At 35.7% G+C, this 15,517-nt stretch overlaps 1 protein-coding gene across 1 annotated transcript in view; it reads left to right on the forward strand.

Annotated features, from left to right (window-relative positions):
* MYO16 (myosin XVI) overlaps positions 1-15,517 on the forward strand; it is a 693,538-nt gene that overhangs the window by 233,658 nt on the left and 444,363 nt on the right. Inside the window, 2 exon segments of the mRNA XM_020970073.2 lie at positions 2,481-2,634; positions 14,712-14,862. Coding sequence (XP_020825732.1) covers positions 2,481-2,634; positions 14,712-14,862 — 305 coding nt within the window.

Raw genomic sequence — 15,517 nt, forward strand, 5'->3', positions numbered from 1 at the left:
CCTTTCTAGATACTCTCCTTCATGGCTTTCTGGTTCTACTCTTTTCTGGTTCTCTTCTTTATGCCTTTTTTGATCCAACAAAACTGGACCGTAATTGATCCCTGATTCTTCCCTGCATTTTCCCACTTCTCTTAATTCACTCAGGCTCTCCTCCATGTCTGGAAGATATTTTCATCTCATCTTTTCTTGCTGAAGCTCTTTTCTTAACTCAAAGCTGACCTAAGAGATGACTTTTCTATGCTTCTTCCTTGTGTCTTTTATCTAAAGGGGATGACTCCTACTTCAGATTTTCCAAGAATATTTTGTGTCTCTCCTTTGCCTTTATCACATAATAATAGCTCATATTCTAATTAAGGAAGACAACACATATAGGAGGGCTCCTTTGTGGGGCCTGCTCTACGAGGCTTTGAATTACCTGGATAAATCTAGAACAGTAGAAGGCCAGGATGGCTCTCAAAAGAAAGAGAGAGGGCAGCTAGGTGGTGCAGTGGATAGAGTACCAGTCCTGGATTCAGGAGGACCTGAGTTGAAATCAAGCCTCAGACACATAACACTTACTAGCTGTGTGACCCTGGGTCACTTAACCCTATTGCCTAGACAAAAAAAAAAAAGAAAGAAAGAAAAAAAAAAGAGAGGAGTCCAGTGCCTACCTACTCTTTGGTTGGGATCCCTTCCCAAGTTTCATATTCTTTTATCCCTTATGTCTGAAGCCCAGCTGAAATGTCACCAACCTCTTCTGATTCCCTCAGATGGTGATTATTCCTCCATTTAGATATCATATAACATTATCTTTTAGCACTTAGGTGTTTATAATGTACTATTTTTTTTAACAAATATTGGTATAAGCCTTATCTTCTTATGCAACCATTTACTCTATGGGAGTTTATAGGAACCAGGCAATATGCAAATTTTGTCTCTTGCCTAAAGCTTAGCCTGTAATAGGTTCTTAAGGAGTTGAAATAACCATTTCCTCTTCAAAAATCTTAACATCCAGTTATCAGATACTTGTAACAGTGTGTCTGCTGGGATATGCCTGTTACTCCTATACTCAATTTCTTTATCCTAAAGTGAGCTTGGTGGCTGCTAAATTTGCCAGCCAAGGACATAAATGCACATAACTTAAATCTGCTGATTTGCATTGGTTGTGCTATACTTTGCTCATGGAAACTGCGGACGTCACATTCATTATATCTTTACTTAGCACTTTTGTGAATTTTCATTCTGTGCAACCTGTTAGTTATTTTTTATTTCATGCTAAAAACTGAAGTTAGTTAATGTCTACTATATCTACTATATTCTTTCCCTTACAAAATCTGTGCACATTTCAATGTCTGCTATTAATTTCTCATTGTATACGGTCCTATTGACATTTTGAATCTGCTAGTAATTTGCCCATGTATTCATTTCTAGTGATATTTCTGATTGATTTAATAAAAAAAAAAAAAGAAAGAAAGTCATAGAGGAAAAGCCAACCCTTTTGCTTTAAAAGCCCTGTTGAGAGTGTCATCTACAGGTTGGGTGCTTTACTACCTGGTTTTTGTGCAGACAATGCCGCTACCCTTCATTTGAGTCACATGAATCAATATGCAATTTACAAGGGAAGGATAGTTTGTGAGAATGAAACCACCTCAAATTCTTTCAAGTCTCTCTTGAAACATTCAAAAATGATTTTCAATTCATTGATTTCTGTTCTGTGAATATGACTTTTATCTCACTGCTTTTCACTGCAATCAAATGTATCATGGGTTGAGAATGTGAACCCCAATTTATTATCTAAGAAAGAGACAAATAAAATTGGGTGCATGTGTCTATGGTTTAATTTCTTTCAAGCTGGCTTGACATGCATGGGAATTCAGTCCAAAAGTGTGCTCCCCTAAGGGGGCCAGTTCAGAACTGGCTTGGGTTGGGATTTGGGGGTACAGTGTTATATGCCCTTCAAAGAGTAGGTATTTCCAAGGTGTGTTAATCAACCATGATTGTTCTACATAAGAGGAGGTGTGTCATATTAAAATGAGGCCTTGAGTATGTGCTTTAGACATTTATTCCACAGGCCCTATAGTGCCTGCCATCAAAGAAATACCAACCCCAGTCTTGGAAGTCTGTCTCCACTCAAACCTGAGTAGGAAAAAATCAATTCAGGCCTGGTTTGGAGTTTGGCCAAGATAAGAAGATTCAATGCAATCTCATCAGAGACACCTTCTGAACAACTTTGGATAGAAGGCTGGCAGGGTGGAACTCTGAGGCTCCAAGACACAGATTATCGATAGAAATCATTTTTCACAAGAACAAGATAGATTCTTCTGAATGCAAATAATCTTATTTCATAGCAATGATGAACTTTTGAGACTTTTTTTTAGAGGGCGGGTGTGTTTTATGTTTTATAAAACTTAACCCTCTTAAATTCATTTAAACAATTATAGGTCAAGAGTTGTAGAGAGTATTTTCCCTCTTTCCCTGATTTCTTTATATTTACTTTATAGATATTGCAGCTTCTGAATTTATTAAAGAAATGTTACTGAAAGCGGAAACTGTCTGGGAAGAAAAAGTGAAAGAGCCCTTATCTGTTCCTTCTTTATCTCAAGAGGAGCCATATGAAGAGATCATCCATGATTTATCAGCACTTTCCAATAAACTGTAAGTGCCCTCATTTTTAAAGGATAGAGTGGAATGATAATATCCTTGATACTCAAAAAATGGAAAAGCCTAATATACTCAATTCTCATAGGAGCACAGATTAGAGATGGAGTATTGTGATTAAGGAACAGCAAAGGGGTCAATGTCCCTGAATGACAGAGTACGTAGAAGGGGATAAGTTATAAGAATCCTGGGAAAGTATGGAGCAGGAGAGGGAGAGACAAGTTATGAAGGTCTTTGGAAGCCAGAGGATTTTATATTTGATTTTGGAAGTAACAGAGAACCATTTGAATTAATTGAATGAGGGAGCAATGACATGGTCACTCCCATGTTTTAGGAAGATCAGTTTGACAGCTGAGTGGAGGATGAATTGGGAGAGACTTGTGACAAGGAGGCTAACCAGAAGGCTATTGTAATAGTCTAAGAATGAGGTGACTAGGGCCTACCTGCACCAGGGTGGTTGGATGGTTGCAATGTAAGAGGAAAGAAAGGCAAGCTCTCAGTGAATGGCCTCAGAATTCTCAGTGTAGCCAGTACAGGAGTGATAACTTGGTAAAGAAGTAATATGCCTAGCATACCAGTGTCAGAAAAATATTCAGACCACTCTTCTCTAGCATAGGTCGGGGGTGGGGAACCTGCGTCCTTGAGGCCACATGTGGCCCTCTAGGTCCTCAAGTCCCCTTTGACTGAATCCAAACTTCACAGGACAAATTCCCCTTAAAACCATTATCAGGTGTCAATTCAGTGGGAGGCTTCTAGTTTAATGCTCTAGAAATCTGTCCTTGGCCTTGTGCTAATTAACACTTTTATCACTGACTTGAATGAAGAAATGGGTGGCATGTTTATTACACTTATACATGACATTTACCTAAGACAAGTGACCAAAACATTGGATAATAGAATCAAGATACAAGAAGAATTCAATAGGCTAGAAAAAAAGTGAAGTATCCAGTCAGATGAAATATAATATAAATAAGTCTGAAGTAATAGGATCATAGAGAAAGAGCTGAATGACATCTCAGATGTCATTTAATACAACCCCCTCATTTAACAGATGATGAAAATGACTTGACCAAGGTTATACAGGGAAGAAGTCACAGTGGCAAGACTTGAACTTGAGTCTTCTAACTCCAAAGCTAGTACTCTTTTCCCTCTACCACTTTATACTGGATTCAAATTACCTACACAAGATCTAAGATGCTTGTAATGGAAGTAAAATAGAAGGAACCAATTAGATAGGATTTTTGAATTAAGCTTGTGGTGAAAGGAGGACAACACAGTACTTGGAATTATACTTGTGTTCAGATATTTGGTCACTTTGAACAAATCACTTTATTAATTCTCAGTTTCCTCATCTTTAAAACAGAGATGATAACATACTACTTACTTTTATAAGTTGATTGTGAAAAAAAAAACACTTTGTCAACATTACTGTGCTGTATCTATATGAGAAATTATTTTCTCTAATTTTACTTATTGGAATTTTATTTCTATCAACCTATATTAATTTCTATTGATAATATTTCCTCAGTAACGACAAGATTTGACAATTAATTGGGGAAATGAATGAGAGAAAAGAACCTATGTGTAGCAAGGGAAGACAGTGGTACCATCAACTACGGAAACATCAAGGAGGCAGTGATCCAATCTGGAAGAGATGTCAAGTTTACTTGTGGACATGTGATGTGTGAGATGTTCAGAAACCTAGGGAGATTTAGCATGATGCTAAAAAACGAGACTGGAGTTACAGAGAGAAATTAGTGAGGAAGCTATAGGTTTGCATCTTTTCTGCATAATGGTTCCTATTTGAAGCCACTGGGGTAGAGAGAAGAGAAGGCCAAGGAAAAAAACCTAGGGGATATCCAGATTTATGAAGTGGTAGGAGTATGGGTCAGCAAGTAAGCCAGAGTAGGTACAGTTGGTCAGAGGGCAGCTGGGTGCCCACTGGGTAGCAGGGCAATTAGATGGCTCAATGGATACAGCACTGGGTCTGGAGGCAGAAAGACCTGAGGTCAAATCCAGCCTCAGACACTTATTAGATATGTGACCCTGGGCAAGTCATTAAACCTTTCTTTGCCTTAATCCACTGGAGAAGGAAATGGCAAACCAGTTTGGTATGTTTGCCAAGAAAACGTCATGGACAGTATTAATGTGCAAAGAATTGGACACAACTGAATTACTGATCAACAACACATGTAAGTAGAGGTCAGCAAGTAAGCCAGAATACGTACATTTGGTCAGTAAGAAAAAAAAATAAGAGAACTATGAGAGTACAAGGTCATGAAAGTCAATATGTACAAAATCCTTTGAATCTGTCTCCTTATTTCTATAACCACTGTTGAGTAATTTTCCAGTCATGTCCAACTCTTTGTAAACCCATTTGGGGTTTTCTTAGCAAAATATTGAAGTGGTTTGCCATTTCTTTCTTCAGTTCATTTTATACATCCAAGGAAACTGAGGCAGAATTAAGTGACTTTCCCAGGGTCATACAGCTACTAAGTGTCTGAGGCCAGATTTGAACTAGGGAACATGAGACTTCCTGACACCAGGCCCAGCTCTCTATCCCGTGTACTATCTAGCTTCCCACTGTCATATTTAAATCTGTCTTTGCAGACTTTCGTGTGTTATTATGGTAGTCCAAACTGGTCTGTATATATTGTGTGTCTCCCTAGCCTATATTCTGCTGTCAGAAGTATCTGCATGCTCGAATACCTCCATCTTCAGTATCTCTGCTTAATTAGCATTAAGTTCCAATTCTTTTATAATCTGCCCCTTACTTACGTTCATGATTTTATTTCCTAGTAGCCTTCTTTAAAAACCCTATACTATAGCACAATAGGACTATCTCCTATTTCCTACCTTTTGTCACTCTATTCTTTCTACCTGGAACACTTTTGCCCTCTTCCTTCTCTGCCCTCCACCAAAAAGAAAAGAAGAGAAAAGAGTCTAGATAAATCATAGATTGACTTTGTAAAAGTACATGATAATGTTGTTCAGTCATTTCAGTTGTATTCAATTCTTCATGAACTTAATTTGGGCTTTCTTGACAAAGATACTTCTAAAATATCTTAAAGTAATAAAATTTAAGTATAAAATATTGTGAAATTTCTTTTTTCAGTTATGGTACTAAATTTCTTTTGTTACCTAAAATATGAAAGTAGAAAATGTTACAACTATCTTTGCTGTCTATGCTTTACTCATACATAAATTCAAAATAATTGTCTATATGATGAGATAGTGTCATTTTAAACACAGAGATGACCTTTGGTTTATTTTTCACATAGAGAAAAATAGACATAAAACAACCAAGTTCCTCCCTGGGAGGAGCTCACACATAAGGGCCTATATAACCTTTCTCCCATGTATAATTTGTGTATTAGAGAATAGGTAAAAAGGAGAAGGAGGAGCAAGAAAGGAAGAGAAAAAAAAAATGTGGTAGACTTAGAGAAATCTTAGAAATAATAATTTCAAGACCTTTGACCTTGAAAAGATTACATATAATAAAAAAGATGAAATAACAAAATTAGTATTTAAAATGCTGACTCAGAAATGCCATTTTGAAGTAACATGATTAAAATCAATAAGGAAACATGTTTCTTTTGGAGTTATAAGATGAGCTACCAAACATATGGACTTTACAAGTATAAAGAATTCCTATTTATCAGAAACACTGGTTTGAAAATGAAGGTGTATTTTTTCCCCCGAATCAATGCCTCTTCAGTTTTGTTTTGGTTTTTGGTGAATGGTCGAATAAATATTCAATTTGCTCTACATATGATTTATTAATAAAATACGTTCTGACACATCTTTGTTTCAATAATAGTGTTGGTTAATAGGAGTAAGATGTGAATAAGGTGGTCAATAGCATATGATCTGCTCAGTTAATGCAAAGGTTTATTTCTATATTTTGCTGATCTTATGAGGAAACATTATATTTAGTCAATATTGTTGTTGTTGTTCAGTTATTCAGTCATGTCTGACTCTTCATGATGCCAATACTGTTCGTGGAGTTTTCTTGGCAAGACTCTGGGGTGATTTGCCATTTCCTTCTCCAGTGGATTAAGGCAAACAGAGGTTAAGTGACTTGTCCAGGGTTACACAGCTAATAAGTGTCTGAACCTAGATTTGAACTCAGGTCTTCCTGACTCCAGCCCCAGCACTCTATCCACTGAGCCTGTATATCAAGCTCTTATTATTTTCACTAACATGAAATAATCAACACAAATTACAATTCATCTTTAACTTAAAGTGTTAGATGCCTTAATCTCAGAAGACTAGGTGACCTTCCCATGCTCATAGTAGGAAATATTAGAGGGAGGATTTAGACCTAGAAATTTCCTAATTCCAAATCTAATGTTCTATTCACCACACCCTGCTGCCTTTCAAATGTTGGATTTTTGAACAATATTTATATTGAGTTGGCAAGTGCTTAAGATTTTTAAAGAAATGACACATTGTGGTACATCTTACCCCTTGTTCCTATACTGATGAAAAGTTTATTTGATTACAGAGATAGATATGAAAAATTAATTACTGAATCAATAATGATTATGCCTAAGTAGCTTTAAGGCCTTGTTCAAATACAGAAAAAGCTTAAGTGATTTAAAAGTTTACAAACAAAAACATTTTTTGTTTATTTTATATCTCAATTTGATAAATATTCATTAGGCCCCCACAGTATGCCAGATATTGTGCTAAGTCCAAGGGGTACAAAAGTAAAAAAGGGGATTGTCCCTTCCTTCAATGAGTTTACAATCCATTAGGGGAGAAATATATGTACATATATGTTACACAAAATATGTCCAAAGAACTTTTGGGAGGGAAGGCACTAGGAATTGAAGAGGGGATCAGGAAAAGTTTCCTGTAGAACACGGTTATTTAGTTGAGCCTTGAAGGGAAAAAAAAAAGAGAGAATCCAAAGAACAGATTTGAGGCAGAAGTGCAATCCAGTGTTGGGGAGATAGCCATTATAAAGGCACAGAGAGGGGAAATTTAGTATGAGAGAAATAGCTAGAAAGACTGTTCGGCTGGACTTAATGAGCCCAAACTCCCACATCCCCTTCACCGGGGGGAAGAATATTGAAATATCAAAAACCTATGATGACTTGAGATGTATCCTAAGAGCATCTTATACTTCATGAGTAGATTCTTGAAATTCAGAAAATACAGAAATTACAAGAAGACAAAATAATAAAAGAACCTGCTGTAAATAGTCAACAATGAATAAAAACAATCAAAATAATTTCATGTTAGAGGGCTGTAGAAAGACAGACTCTGTGATGGTGAAGTGATCCCTTTCTTTCTTTTTTTCTTTCTCTTATACATTTCTCAAGTCAGCCATGTTCAAATAGTCCTAGTAATCATTCATGCAATTTTTTCAGGGCCAAATTCTGAAAAAAATTAACCCTGGCCTACCTGAAGGAAGTGTCATCTTATGTGGCTCTCTTTCTGGCCTGTCTCCTTCCTCTAACCCTCCCACCCCTCTGCACATTGTATTCCAGTGCCAACCTTCTATTACTCAATGCAGAAAAATGGAAGCACTCAGCGTCAGCAGCATAATCTTGTCACTGGTTCAAGAATGATTAGGCAAAGTCCTGGCTGCAAGCTGAGCAGAAATATGGTATTGAGCTTGGCTTTACTTTGGTTGTCTCTCATATTGCAATGCCTTCAAAATTCCCAAGGAAAATCATTAATTGTGTTTAAATATTGAATACTTAAATTCATCCATGCTTCTCTGTGAATTAGAACAAGAAAAATGACTATGGACTATTTAAATAACAACAAAAATAAAAGTAATAATAATCTGGCCTTTATAGAACTTTCTCTGTGTTATTGTAGTTAATTTCCCTAGGACATTATTATCCCCTTTTACAGATGAAGAAACTGAGACTCAGAGAAGTTGACATGCTCACGCTCATATAACTAGCTTGTGATGGAGCAAAAATAGGATTCAAACCCAGGTCTTTCCTGATTCTAATTCTCTTGTTTTTCCACTGATATGTTGCCCTAAGTGAGACTGTAATCTGTATGTAAAGAAGAAAAATTCTTGGTATGGTCAGGCACAATTGTGCTCCTATAGTTGTTTTCCTTGCTGCCTCCAGCTTGTCATTGGCAATTCTTGATAGTTGTATGAAACAGTTGTTCTAAATGTAGCATTGACCCAGAATGACCTACGGTTTTTCAAAATCAACACAACTTCAGTCTACTCAACTGCAGTGAAATATCATCAGCTGAGACAAATTCCAGCAGGGCTCACAACCTTGGAGTCTGCATACTTATTTGAAAACTATTGTGCCACTGTTATAATGGTTAGGGAGGCTGCAGCTGGCTATGTGCAGGCTTTGGATTTTATTACTATGTCCTGAGGGATTTGTGGAACTAAATGTCATCCTGCAAACAAACAGAAACATTTCCATTATACTCCTTATGCATATCTGTTAAAATTCTTCTGCTATTGTTTAACAGATGACTTTTCTGGAACCAGAAGCAGGAACTCATATAAAGAAGTACCATGAATAAGGGAAACAAATTTACTGAGAAGCACTTCTACAGAATTGCCAGGGCTTATCATTTGAAAAAGAAAATCTCTTTCTTTGCAAACATTTTCTCCTAAGACTAGGTTTGGGACTCAAAGTAATATCTCATCATTTCTGCTTGAGTTACTGAAAACAGTGCCAAATAGACCTCAGAACTTTGAAGCCTGGATAAAGCACAAAAGCTAACTAAGCATGTCAAGCCCCAAGGGTACAGTCAAAGGATATTGTTTGTCATTGCTTCTACTTATGCTTTCAAGTGTTGATTTGAAAAAAAAAATTGGGAAATTCATGTGTCTTTGAAGTAAAGGAGAGACAGAGACAGGCAGAGGCAGAGACACACACACACACACACACACACACACACACACACACAGAGGAAGCCTACAGCTCTGTATCAGTAGGCATCTACCACTGGGCTACTGTGTATATCTCCCATTTATCTGCCAATTTGCCAATGATCCAGTATCCTCAGGTTTATTGACTATGTTATACTATGTTATCCAGGGAGCGTCATGGTACATAGATGGCCTTCACAATTCTCTGTTCTCTTTGCTTTTTTGAGGACTCCATAGCTGGATTATCACACAAGAAAGGAATTTCCTCTGGATTTGTTTCCTTTCCTACCCACTCTGCCTACTCTTTTCTGTCTGGGACAGTTTTGGTATATATTTCCATATCTAAAATTACTAAATTACAGCTCCTTCTTCTAAATAAATGTGGTGATATTATTGATTCAAGTCTAAATGAGAATTTATGAATCATATTTGAGAGATTTTCTTCCTAATAGAATATTAGATTTCTTATTTCCTTTCATAAGTAATTCATATATTAATTGAGGATAGAAGGACCAGATTAAATATTGGAGACTTATTTTTAACAACAGAAGGTTTGTATCTTACCCAGTCTTTCTCTGAAAAAAAAAACCGTAAAGTAGATAATTTTGTGTCTTGCCTATGAGTACTAGATGCTTACTTGAGGACCAGAATCCATATCATATGGATTCAGGCCTGGTCATCCTCATTTGGGCATCAACTGTCCGTCTGCAATTTATAATTTGTTTTTCCTAACTTAGTGCCATCTTACTCCATCAATGCAATTCAGTAGAACAAGTGCTAGCTTAGGATTCAGAGTATCTAATCTATGTCTCTTGCTACCTGTATGACTTCAGGCAAACCACTTTTGATTTTGATTTCTCATCCATAAAATGAGGAGGTGGTGGTGGTTTGAACTCAATGACCCCTACAATCTTTTCTAGCTCTAAACCTCTCATCTGCAACCTTTTGAACTAGTGGACAGGCCCCTCTACAGGCCCAACTACTCAAATTTTCCTAACTCATATTTTTATTTCCTAAGGAATGCAACAAGTCCCAAGCTATTGCTATGTGATATATTGTCTTTGTAGGAGCCTGGCCTTTCTCTGGGGCTGTATTTAGTAGTGGATTTTCTTTAGGTTGGCTACACAATGGTCCTATATCATGTCCTTTCCAAAACAATATGTATGCCTCCTGTAATTGGGCTTTGCCTTGAATTAGTTAATAAGCCCAAATATATTTTTAAAGGTTGTTTGCAGTTATCTAGTTGTACTTAAAGAGATGCTTAGATATTTATTTTAAAACGCTGAATTTTTTTGTCCTGGTTTTCTATTTGGTTACTAGTTTATACATTAAAATTGGTATTTTTTTTAAAGGCCCAATATCTTTCCCAGCTTTTTACTATTTCCATTTAAATTTCAATTCAGACCTCTCTAATGTCACACACAGTTTTTCAGTAATTCTGGAATTTCACTCTGCCAGCTATTCTGACCCTGTTTTTTTCAGCTGGAGAAAGGCACCAAAGGCTAATTGAATTCCTTTCAGTAAATAAGTGACAGAGTATTCACTCGAGGATTAGAATTCAGAACTACTCTGTCACCCCATTGATTTAACATCCCCACAACTATCCCTACTGCATGTATCATGTGAATTCACATTTATGTTCTTTTCACTTTATTTCTAAGACTTACTCTTTTACCCTTTTATTTTTTTGACATTCCATTTCTGTACAATTATCTTAGTCATGACAGCCAATGATTGCTGCTTTTGTTAATTACATTTTATTGCATTTCTGCTTTCCTTTTCAGAAGCAAAATCCTAGCACTTACAGACACATTTGCTCAGCATGCCATGCCTATGTTTAGAGAAAAACCAAGTAGAATTTGAAATTTTAATGCCCCAGTGTATATATTCCCATCTTCCTTCTCCTTTTGTCAGAACTAAGTTTCTTTTTCATACTTCAGCCCTTCTAGTATCTTTTCATTAAAAACAACAACAACAACAACAACAACAACAACAACCTGGTTTTAGGCATATATAAAATGCTTTTCTACACTCAAAACTGCTATGTTTAAATTCTATCTCTCCATCTATCTATCTATCTATCTATCTATTATTTTATTTGACCACATGAAATCTACATTCCTTCTGCTCAAGTTCCTTGATAATGTATTCTGATCCTTCTTCCAAAATTCAGTTTGTTAACACATGTCCATTATTACTTATTAGCTTATTAATACACATCACTGATGTTATCTCATTTCCTTCCTCTAGAATGCTCTCATTTTTCCCCTTTGCCACCTGTCCAAATACTGTCTATCAAGACTTACAATGTTTCACTTTCTCCATTGAGTATTTCCTACTACTTCTCAGTATAGCTGATCTCTTTTTATAGACTATGATGAAACTGTAATCTACTTGTCTGAGTGCATGAGAGCTAACCCTAAGTTATTATAGTACTTGCAGTTTTTAATACATAGATTAGCACTTGATTATATAATATTTCAAATTATCTATTCATTTCTTTTTTAAGATGAACTTGGTTTGTTGGTTAAACATATTGTAAGCTGAAAAACCTGATTATATACTTCTGAAGAATAGGATCTTGGAGACAGATCTTTTATTCTCTATTTCACATATTTACAATAGTAAGCACAAAATGAATATTTGTCTCATACATTTAAACACACACAAAGGGCAAAGTAGTGAATCTCTCAGTTGTCATGTATTATAATTTTCAACCTCTTAATATGTTAGCTTTGTATGGTGACAAGCTGTTTGGGGAAAAACCAAAACCAATCAACAAACAAACAACCTCTCCCCCCCAAAAAAAAAGAAAAACCTTTCAGTTGCTGTATTTTGGAAACTTATGAATTCTCAAATTTTTCAATAAAATTTTTAGATATAGCTGAATTCTATACTAATAATGGATTTTCTCATTTATTTAATATATTATTTTGATTCTGAATCTTAATATTGAAATTTAAGACAAGTGTGATGTGAATGCCTACAGACTCTGCTACTGGGAAGCTGATATTGGTAGATAAGTTGATCTTAGCAGTTCTGATCTGTATGAAAAATGTTGTAGTGTGTGCACTAAGCCCAGTACCAATAGGGTGAGCCCTCAGGAGGAGAAATCCAATAGACCTCCTAAGGAGGAGAGAGTGGGTCCAGGTGGAAAACTGTACCAATTAGCAATGGAATCTGTATATGAGTAGCCATTGCACCTCAACTTGGGCAAAATAGGAAGACAAGAGAAAGAAAGAAAGAAAGAAAGAAAGAAAGAAAGAAAGAAAGAAAGAAAGAAAGAAAGAAAGAAAGAAAGAAAGAAAGAAAGAAAGAAAGAAAGAGAGAGAGAGAGAAAGGAAGGAAGGAAGGAAGGAAGGAAGGAAGGAAGGAAGGAAGGAAGGAAGGAAGGAAGGAAGGAAGGAAAGAAAGAGAAAGAAAGAAAAAGAGAGAGAGAAAGGAAGGAAGGAAGGAAGGAAGAAAGAAAGAAAGAAAGAAAGAAAGAGAGAAAGAGAGAGAAAGAAAGAAAGAAAGAAAGAAAGAAAGAAAGAAAGAAAGAAAGAAAGAAAGAAAGAGGGAAGGAAGGAAAAATGGAAGCAAGGAAGGAAGGAATAGAAAGGAAGGAAAGAAAGAAAGAAAGAAATGAGGAAAATTTAAGTATATCTATAATGAAAAAATAGAAAACAATGAGCTATGGCTTATAGCTTTAAGGGAATTTAGATGACATCCTTGTGGAAACAAAGGCTTGAAAAGGTTAGGTTATTTGCCCATATACACAGAAAAATGGAAAAACTAGAATTAGAATTCAGAATCTCTGCCTCCAATGTTCTTTTCACTACAAAAAATATCTTTCATTAATTTACTACACTTTTTTCCACATCACAAAGAAAATATAATTACACATTCACAGAATCTTGTTAAGATTTGAAATGTCCTGATAAATATATAAATCACTTTTATATTTATTTTTAATAAAGAAAAATAAATTCTTTTTCCCCATCTTCTTCCTACTGTAAAAAGGAAGACAAAATCCTCATAACAAATATACAAGCAAAATGAATTCAAATATAACCTATGAATAAGGAAATATAAATACAAACACACATGTTTTGTTGTTGTTTAGTCATTTTTTGTCATGTCTGATTCTCTGTGACCCTCTTTTGGAGTTTTTTTCTTGGCAAAGATACTGGAGTGGTTTGCTGTTTCCTTCTCCAGATCATTTGTGTAGATGAGAGACAAGCAGAGTTAAGTGACTTGCCCAGGGTCACACAGCTAGTAAGTGTCTGAGGCCAGATATACCAGGTATTTGGATGAGAAGCCACTTCAATTTTTAATCAGAAGATTAGAGCAAAAGTAGTGGGTTATGCAAAATAAATATGTACATTAATTAATTAAATATGTATGCATTACCATTGGGTCATTTAATATGGCAAAGACTTAGCAAAAAAATAAATTCTTAAATATTTTATTAATAAAGTGTTTTCTTGTATGTTAGACTTTTATGTGATGTTTATTTCTCCTTGAGACAATAAACATAGCAGAATAATGCATTCTGGAAATAAAGCCTTTTGGAACCACCAAGAAATATGAGTAGGTTTCTTATATGAGTTGAAACTGGACAGAAATAATGGAATCTATCCAATTTATAATATTGTCAAACTGAAGTCATAACATTTTTCATTTACTCCTATTGCGGAACTTCATTGCAACCAACATTTATAATATTGACCTTTATTACATAATATATCTTTAAAAATACAGAATTATTCCATTTATTAGTATAATATAAATACTACAAGAGATGTATTTTATTTTTTAATAGATTTTATGACCTTGCCTTTATTGAAGCACTTGTAATATATTATCATATTTGAAAATCTAGCTCAGGTTAGTCATTCAACTTTTAAATTGTGTATTGATTTATGTCCCTATCATAGTCAAATATAAATTCATGAACATTATCTTTGGTCTGTTTAACTTTCAAAGCTAAAATGAAAATGTAAGTTTCCTATTAATATTCTGTTGATTTCAATAACTGACTTCTATAGCAACGAATTTAATGGAATAGTCTTTAGTCCTCCAGCTGTCTCATCTTAGAATATGAAGAGCTACTTTTTTTTTCTGCATAGAATTATCGTTATACAGACTGGTTGTTAGTCATAAATGTTTGGGCTTGTGTGAGAAATTAAAGGATGATTAATTATCTTCTTGATTCTTTCTATAGCCGTCCACTGGTGTTACCAATTGCCAAGCAAGACAGTTTACTAGAAAAAGACACCATGTTCAAGGATGCCGCAAAAGGCTTAAGTAAGCAGCAGTCTCAAGACATCACCCCTGAAAACATTACGGCAAATGTACCAGCCAAGCTTGAACAGGTATTGTGTTTGTTTTTCTAAGACAAGTGATGATGCCTTCCAAAAGTTTTTTTTTTAAACTATAACTAGAGAGAGAGAGAAAGAGAGAGAGAGAGAGAGAGAGAGAGAGAGAGAGAGAGAGAGAGAGAGAGAGAGAGAGAGAGACAGGTAGAGACAGAGAAAGAGAGAGACAGAGTCAGAGAGGAGACAGAGACACACAGAGAGAGACAGAGACACACACAGAGTCAGAGGCAGACACAGAGAGACAGAGATAGAGATAAAGGTAGAGAGACAGAGATAAAGAGACAGACAGAGAAACACAGGAGAGGAAGAGAGAGACAGAGAGAAAAAGAGAGAGAAACTGAAAAAAAGAAGGAAGGAAGGAAGGAAGGAAGGAAGGAAGGAAGGAAGGAAGGAAGAAAGGAAGGAAGGAAGGAAGGAAGGAAGGAAGGAAGGAAGGAAGGAAGGAAGGAAGGAAGGAAGGAACAAAGAAAGAAAGAGAGAAAGAACATGATGAAGATAATAGAATTTCTCTTTCAGAACTTGAATTGGGTTGATCTCTGAGTTGGTGCTGTTTGGAAATGGGCAAGGTTTTCAGAATAGGAAATGCTTTTCCCTGAAATTTTAATGAAGGTGAGAGAGGTATGTTACTTTTTGTACTCCTCTGGTGTCTTAA

The sequence above is a fragment of the Phascolarctos cinereus genome, unplaced genomic scaffold, assembly GCF_003287225.1.
Source record: "Phascolarctos cinereus isolate Bilbo 61053 unplaced genomic scaffold, phaCin_HiC Scaffold_7;HRSCAF=346, whole genome shotgun sequence".
In the NCBI taxonomy this organism is placed as follows: domain Eukaryota; kingdom Metazoa; phylum Chordata; class Mammalia; order Diprotodontia; family Phascolarctidae; genus Phascolarctos; species Phascolarctos cinereus.